This window comes from Hemibagrus wyckioides, linkage group LG09, assembly GCF_019097595.1.
Source record: "Hemibagrus wyckioides isolate EC202008001 linkage group LG09, SWU_Hwy_1.0, whole genome shotgun sequence".
NCBI lineage: Eukaryota > Metazoa > Chordata > Actinopteri > Siluriformes > Bagridae > Hemibagrus > Hemibagrus wyckioides.
Genome location: NC_080718.1, coordinates 21,405,607 through 21,414,755, shown reverse-complemented (window position 1 = coordinate 21,414,755; position 9,149 = coordinate 21,405,607). Strand labels below are relative to the sequence as shown.

At 36.5% G+C, this 9,149-nt stretch overlaps 1 gene segment (V, D, J or C); it reads left to right on the top strand.

Annotated features, from left to right (window-relative positions):
• Positions 1–6,327: 6,327 nt before the first annotated feature.
• On the top strand, positions 6,328–7,780 carry LOC131359874 (T cell receptor alpha variable 40-like). The segment is given in 3 exon segments: positions 6,328–6,388; positions 6,476–6,772; positions 7,734–7,780. Coding segments are annotated over 3 exon segments (390 nt in total).
• Positions 7,781–9,149: the final 1,369 nt, after the last annotated feature.

The window sequence follows — 9,149 nt, the reverse complement described above, 5'->3', positions numbered from 1 at the left end:
AGGTACTGATAACCAAATGCTCAGAAGAGCTTTAGGTGCTGATATGGCATGCTCAGAAGAGCCTATGAAGCATAAAACAGCAGCTCTTTTACTTGTTCTTTCCCTGTTTTGTTTTGATTTTTACTACATGAAAAGGTTACATGATAGGGACCTCTACTGTATCTGCTCTTAGCACATACATTCTACTATATCATGCATCATTTGGATTTATTGTAAAGAAATGTGTTTCTAAAAATTTTGAGAATGCTGTCTGGTCCTTCAGTCTTTCATCCAGCAACTAAGTAAACAAGCTGGCAAAATGTCTGTATTCAAATATCCTTTGAGTTAAGCAATCATGAACATACGTGACTGGTGACACTCACACTTAACTTTGGTGGGAAAACAATTAAACACAATTAAACAAAATACAAACAAGATAACAAAATACAAATACTTAAACGAAAATAAAGAAATCAAATAAACTGCTGGTTAGCAACTAAAGATTATTTCTTCCTTCTGTCTCAAACTAAACACCTTTCTCGTATGGCAAACAGCAACAAACTAGACGGAAAACGAAAACTCCGCCCACTCTTTCTCTAACCAATTAATGATGACACTTTCCTTCATAAGGGCATAAATGAATGCTTACTCCACCTATTGAAATTTACTGAACAAACATGTTGTTTAAAAGCACGTTTCCCAAGTATGCAAGAACAAACATGAACAGATTCTTCTAGAACATATTCAAATAAAACTTTATTAGTATCCCTATCCAGGCTTCAATCTACATAACTTTATTATTAAACCTAACCAGTTTACATACAGATATGTATAGTAATGTTTTAATGTCAATTTGCCAGACAGATTCGCAGGGTAGCTGGCTAATATTAATTACCATCTTCATTCATTCATCTTTAGTAACTGCACTGTCAGAATCATAGTGGTTTAAATTAATAACTGCACAAGTGGATGTGCCCTAAAATCCTAAAATCAGATAATTTCCTCAACACTCAAGAATACACCCCACAGCTAATTACTGCACTCACAACTTCCTCATGAATACCAACACAGCTAAATTCCCTCACACACAAAAATATGTGAAATTCAGCCAATTGCCCCAAACCTACAAATACCCCACTTGTCATGCCTTTGCACCATTGAAACAGCCCCTAGCAATCACACACAATATACTACAAATAATCCTCCTTTTGTTCATTCATATTCAGCTTTATATAACATGAAATTTATTATGAAATTTGCAGTAATCAGTGAATGTTTTCAAGTAATGGTGCATAATTGTTTTTCTTGAAACTGTTAGTGGATGCAGTGATTGGTATGGCATTGTATAGCAGGTACAGCTACCTACGCTGTATGTGAATATCTTTCTTTACAGTTGGCTTCTGGTTTGTTAATGTAAAGGTTCCCAGCCATGATGTTAGAGCAGAGAAAACACTAAAACCTACAAGACAGGAGGTTGAACCATGATTGAACCAAGAATTGGTAATCATTATGTTAACATGTTTAAATATAATTTCAATATCAAAAAAAAAATTACTAAACAGTATGAAACTGATTCTTGTAGTGGTTGGGAGAGTTGTTGTGGTTCAAATAAGGCTTTCCATATGGAATGGATTTTGATATATATCTTGAGATTTAGTTATACGTCTCTGAGGATTAATGAAGTTGTGGGTCAATAGGGGGAGATGTTTCTTAAGAACAGAACAATGAACCTCTCTCTCTGTCTCTGTCTCTGTCTCGGTCTCGGTCTCTGTCTCTCTCTCTCTCTCTCTCTCTCTCTCTCTCTCTCTCTCTCTCTCTCTGATTTCTACAGTGAACAATGTTCTTGAGACTACATTTGAATTAACTGCCTAACCATTAATGTCAATAGTTCATTGTAAGAGAATACACAAATAACTACTGAAAACCTAGAATTATTCAGAGGTCTGAAGCAATTTCACCTTGTTTGCTGTTTGAGAACTTCCTGGTTTAAATGTGGAGCTTATCACATCATCACACCCCTCCCACTGATATTATTGCAAATGAAATGTAAGTACTGTAAAATGTCAGATTCACTTAGGCTCAGTATCAGAAGGATGTATGGTATTCATGGACTCTGTGTGTTCTTCATATTGTTTTTTGGTAGGACATCTAAAAAAAAAATTACAAGACAAAGCAGTTATTGTAGATGACTGAATAACTGAATTAATTATTCTCTCACATTGACATTAGTAAATTAAAATTATCTTATAACTATTTCTTTCTTCTTTTTTTTTTAACAGGGAGGGCAAACTGTGTGATATTTCAACAGGCTTCATTCATTCTAGTCAATGAAACAGGAGATATAACAATTAATTGTAGCCATGATGATAGCAGCTTGCGAGTAATGTTATGGTATCAGCAAAAAAGTAGCACTGTTATGGCCCTGATTGGATATACTGCTGGACCAACAAGTGATCCAAAGTTTGAGGAAGGATTTACAGATCGATTCAAACAGAGCAGAAAAGGCATGACTGGAGGAAGTCTGACCATCTCTGATCTCCAACAGTCAGACTCTGCTGTTTATTACTGTGCAGCAAAAGAGCACAGTGCTGCATATTTACAGAACAGCCTGACTAAAACATCACACCACTGGTTTGTTATCTGACGAGGTTTTAAATTACTTTCTGTTATTTTATATGAATAAAGTGACTGAACTGCACTATGATTATTTTAGGTTTTTATCCAGCTATTGCTCTTAACAGCTATTTGTGCTATTCAGAAAATGTCCATGGATTAATTTCATTGCTGATTATTACTTTGCTCTCTTTTTCCTTAATTTAACCAGTTAAAAGTTGCTTTTTTTCTATTATTTTTATTTGTATTATATTTCAACCTGAGCTAAACCACCAATCAGAGATCTCATGGACTTGTATTTATGATTGTTTTAATCTTTCATTTAATTATTCTGTTTTGTTGCAAGGCATTCTGCAGATATGGCACAACATATTCAATATTTTAACAAAAATGTCATACAGACCTGCATACAACAGCAGATTGTTTTATTATAATAATTAGTAGTAGTAGTAGTAGTAGTAGTAGTAGTATTTTTTTACTTGGTCATGTCACACAAAATAAAGAAACATCCGAATAGAATCATATAATATATAAGAAAAATGATATAAGAGATATGAATCATTAAAAGAATACAAAATAAGGGATAATTATTGCAGCATGAAGTCCAAAGAGCTGTTGCTACCAATGTATCAAGCCATCAGTAAGCCACAAAATCAAAATAAAACCATCTGAGAGATATCAAAACCATCAGGTGTGGTCAAATCAACTGTGGTACATTCCTAAAAAGAAAGAATGCACAAGTGAGCTCAGGAACATCAAAATGCCTGAATAACAACAGAAAACAACTGTGGTAAATGTGGTAGAATACTCACACTGCAGATGGACAATGACCCAAAGTATACTTTGGAAGCAACCCAAGATTTAGAAGTAGACTAGAATGAAGTCAGTCACCTGAGTTGAGTCCAGCTGAGCATGCATTTACTGAAGGCAAAATGCAAGGAAAACACATTAAGAACAAGCAGGAACTGAAGACAGCTGCAGTTAAGGCCTGGCAGTGCAATGGAAAGAAACACCAGTGATGTCTGTAAGTTCCAGACTTCAGACACTGACCCTCTAAATATTAATAACAATAGTTTGCTATAATAAAATACAGAAATAACTATTGTAAATCTAGAATTATTCAGACAGCTGAAGCTTTGGCTTTTGTTACATTTTGAAGACTTCCTGTTTTAACCATGGAGCATATCACATCATCAAACCCCTCCCAACTCTAATAGTGTAAAGGAATTGTAAATGTCAGACTCAGTCAGGCTGCACATTAGAAGGATGTATGATACTTATGGCCTCTGTGTTTTCTTTGTTTTGTTTTTCGGTAAGACATTTTTCAGAAAGCATACCACTGTGACCGTTAAGAAAATAAAGTAGTTTCTGAAACTGACTAAATATATGAATGAATGCATGAATATGGACTCATATTTACTTCTGTCAATCTAAATTATAGAATGTTTTATTTTCAATTCTGATAACTATTTCTTTTTTCTTCAACAGGGAAGGCAAATTCCGTTCAATTTAAACCGAGCCCACCGATCCTAGCCACTGAAACAAGCCATGTGACAATCAATTGTAGTCATGATGATAGCAGCTTACTACGTATGTTATGGTATCAGCAAAACAGCCATAAAGTAATGGCACTAATCGGATATAGTGCTGGAGCAGGAAGTAATCCAAATTATGAGGATGGATATAAAAATCGGTTTAATATGAACAGACAGACCACAACTGATGGAATTCTGACCATCTCTGATCTTCGTCTGTCAGACTCTGCGATTTATTATTGTGCAGCCTTTGCACAGTGCAACACTCTCATACAACAGCCTTACTAATACATCACACACATGCACCAGAGGCTTCTTATCTTATGAGGTTGTGGACAAAAATAACATCTGGTATTTTATATATGTATTATGACTCCACATTCATTGACTTTTTATACAAATAAACCAAATCAGATATGTCTTATCAGATATTTACATTTGTTCAAAAACAGTGAGAGTTTACACTATATGGCCAAAAAAATACAGATACATGACCATCACACCCATATGACCATTAACACAGAGTTGGTCTCTATGTAGTTATAATATTCTCCACTCTACTTACAGGTGAAATAACACTGATGATCTCCTCATCATGGCACCTGTTAGTGGGTGGGACATATTAGGCAGCAAATGAACATTTTGTCCTCCAAGTTGATGTTAGAAGCAGGAAAAATGGGCAAGTGTAAGGATTTGTGCGAGTTTGACGGCTCAATTATGATGGCTAGATGACTGGATCAGAGCATCTCCAAAACTGCAGCTCTTGTGGGGTTTTCCTGGTCTGCAGTGGTCAGTATCTATCAAATTGGTCCAAGTAAGGAATAGTGGTGAACCGGTGACAGGGTCATGGGCAGCCAAGCATCATTCATGCATGTGTGGAGTGAAGGCTGACCCGTGTGGTCCGATCTAATAGACGAGCTACTGTTACTCAAACTGCTGAAGAAGTTAATGCTGGTTCTGATAGAAAGGTGACAGAACACACACTTCATCACAGTTTGTTGCGTATGGGGCTGCATAGCCGCAGACCAGTCAGGGTGCCCATGCTGACCAGTGTGCACTGGTAAAGGCAGCAACAATGGCACCGTGAGCATTAGAACTGGACCATGAACCAATGGAAGAAGGTTTTCTTCTACATCATGCTTCACTCACCTGGGCTATGAGTTTGAGGTGTTGACCTGGCCTTCAAATTCCCCAGATCTCAATCCAATCAAGCATCTGTGGGATGTGCTGGACAAACAAGTCTGATCCATGAAAGCCCCACATTGCAACTTAAAGGATCTGCTGCTAACATCTTGGTGCCAGATACAACAGCACACCTTCAGGGATCTAGTAGAGTTCATGCCTCGATGGGTCAGGGCTGTTTTGACAGCATAATGGGGAGCAACACAATATTAGGCAGGTGGTCATAATGTTATGGCTGATCAGTATATACAGCTCTGGAAAACAATAAGAGACCACTGCCCAATGTCTAGATTTGAACCCTATTGAAAACCTCTGGAATGTCATCAAGAGGAAGATGGACGGTCACAAAATATCAAGCAAAAAGAGTGGTATAAAGTTCCCCAACAGCAATGTGAAAAACTGGTGGAGAGCATGGAGCCAAAACCCATGCAAATCGGGGTTATTCCACCAAATACTGATTTCTTAATGTTATTTAGCCAAAGCATTAAGGCAATTTGTTTACAAATTATTTGCATTTTGTTTTATTAGAGTTATTAAAGCTCTGCAAATACTGCATGATCTTGGGTTATTTTGATGTGTTGTCATTTCCTTTAAATATACACTCTAAATAACAATAGTTATATTTTGAATTTAGGAGAGATATTGTCAGCAGTTCACAAATAAATGAAACAAAACTCTTCATCTCACCAATACATGAACCTGTAAGAAAAAAAACCATAAAATGATTATTTTGCAGTGCTCTCTTAGTTAAATATATATATATCCCATTCCCATTAAATCCCATTAAACCCACTGCCACAGATAACTAATAGTAATAATTAAGAAAATAATTGGCATAATGCCAGTGTGTTTTCAACGCTTTCATAAATGTTCAAATGAGAGCATATAATCTAAAAGACAATCATTAATATGTTTGAGAGTTTCATGGGTCATGGCATGGGTTTAGCATGCTCCACCCCATGATAGCAAAAAGGCAACATACCCTCTGCCAAACAATTTGATGTCAGATTGACTCATGCTGCTTAACAGAAAGATGGCTAGCACTTATGAGCTTTTTGTGTTGTTTATTTTGTTATTTGGTAAGACACATTGGACATATGTTCACTGACACTCCATGAGTTGGAATTAAAGTAACAATTTTGACATTTTTCTCCTTATTTTACTAGGGAAGTCCAGCTCTGTAAAAGTTGAACAGATCTCTTTGCTTCAAGCCGACGAAACAGACAATGTAACAATCCAGTGCAGCCATGATGATAGTAACTTACCAGTGATGCTGTGGTATGTGCAAAACAGCCGCACAGCCATGGCACTGATTGGATATACATCTACAGCTACAGGAAAACCAAATTACGAGAGTGGATTTATCAGTCGATTCACACTGAGCAGAAAGAGCATGACTGAAGGAAATCTGACAATCTCTAAACTCATCCAGTCAGACTCTGCTGTTTATTACTGTGTAGCCAGTCAGCACAGTGCTGTATATTCACACAAACACATTACTAAAACCTCAAATACACTGAAACACAAACACAACATCTGTTTCAACCTGAGGTTTTTGTTTAATCGGATGAGGTTTTTTATTATCACCTGGTGTTTCATAAGTAAACGGCTGAGCTACACTGATGATTATTCTAGCATCTACAATAGTTGTAATTGTTATTCTGCTATTTTATACTTTTTCCCTGGGTATTTTGTCTATGTTCAAACTCCAAAGCAAATCCCTGTAAAGTGTAAAGGATGTGGTTTAGCGGTTAGTATTGGAGACTCAAATCACCATGATCTGGTTATTGATATAGCCCTCCATTTTTTTGCTGCTGCTCTTTTTGTCTCTATAACCTATTCTACTAGAGATTCATAACCTCTGAATAGGTAGATTTAAACTGCAATTCAATTTATTTTTATTTGTGTAGCGCTTTTTAACAATGGACACAGTTCAAGATTAGTGTTAGACATATATTTAAATTTATTTGTATTAATCCCTAATCCCTAATGAGCAAGCCTGTGGCGACTGTGGCAAGGAAAAACTCACTTAGATGGTATGAGAAAGAAACCTTGAGAGAAACCAGGAGGGTACAGATAAGGGTTAAGATATGCAGAATAAGGCTGTAAAAACAAAAATCTGTTCAGTGTATGTAGGTAAACTTATTTTTTGAGATTCATCAGGTATAATGGTATAATATTTTACTAAAAGGGCTGTGCGGCAAAGCTCAAAAAAAAAAAATATTGCACTAGAATAGCCTGGGAAATATGCATAGCAAGCATGCTCATGGCAAAATTCCAATTATGTCAATAACATGTGTTCCATATTGTTATGCTAAGTCCAACAGGCAAACATGCAAACCACAGTATATTTCACAGCTTTTTCAGCATTAGTAAATGAATGTTTGTAATATAAGTCTTCTGTGTCTCCATCTCCTGGTGTAGTTACAGTGAAGGCAGCAGTTCCTGCAGTTCCTCCAGTCATTTTTTGATACAGTTACAGGAGGAGGTGGGTGGGGGTTATGACACAGGAAGATTTTTTTTTTGATACGACGCACCTGCTCGATTTCTTGGTACTCACAGAAATAGCAACATTCAGTTTAGATTACGCTGCTAGCTAAAACACCTGACAAAATTATAATAGTGCGCAAAGTCTACGATGAGAAATAAAGATAAAGCGAGGTGTGGGAGGGGTACGGGTGAGAAGCAGAAAACACAATTTCGTTTTTGTTTAATGTTTTAACACCGTGGGGACAGGGGGCCACAATGATACATTTCCATAGAGCCGCCGTACAAAAACCTCCCTGCGATTACTGTTAGTGTCAGTAGGTCCGAGAGCAGGAACATGTGCTTTATTTCACATCAATTTAAACCTCCAGACTCTACATATCATTTTCAATATGCAGCTTTCATTTTTGATTCCTTACTGAAGATTTTATTTTATTTTTGTCATCTTGGAAATTCACAATGTCGCAACTCGGCTTTTCATCATTTTTGTAACGAGACATCGCTTCAAGCTTTTTGTTTAATCTGATGAGGTTTTTTATTATCACCTGGTGTTTCATAAGTAAACGGCTGAGCTACACTGATGATTATTCTAGCATCTACAATCGTTGTAATTGTTATTCTGCTATTTTATACCTTTTCCCTGGGTATTTTGTCTATGTTCAAACTCCAAAGCAAATCCCTGTAAAGTGTAAAGGATGTGGTTTAGCAGTTAGTATTGGAGACTCAAATCACCATGATCTGGTTATTGATATAGCCCTCCATTTTTTTGCTGCTGCTCTTTTTGTCTCTATAACCTATTCTACTGGAGATTTATAACCGTTGAATAGGTAGATTTAAACTGCAATTCAATTTATTTTCATTTGTGTAGCGCTTTTTAACAATGGACACAGTTCAAGATTAGTGTTAGACATATATTTAAATTTATTTGTATTAATCCCTAATCCCTAATGAGCAAGCCTGTGGCAACTGTGGCAAGGAAAAACTCACTTAGATGGTATGAGAAAGAAACCTTGAGAGAAACCAGACGCAAAAGGGAACCCATCCTCATTTGGGTGACACCAGAGAGAGTAAATTACTAAAAACACTAGAGAGTGTGATTATGAATAATGTCCTTTCTACAGTCATATACAGTCAGTTGGAGTTGTGTAACCAGGAGCTCCTTAGCAACTCATAAATTATCTCAACATCTGAGTTCATTTTAGATTCAGATAACCTCTTAGATTTCACTCCCTTAACATTCTCAGTACCTCAGGTTCCAGACTTTATACCTGTCTGCCTGGCTACCACCTCTCCTGGGTCAGACTAGCCAATTTGTTTACTTTTTTTTAATCCTAATCTAAAGTGTGCCTCTAC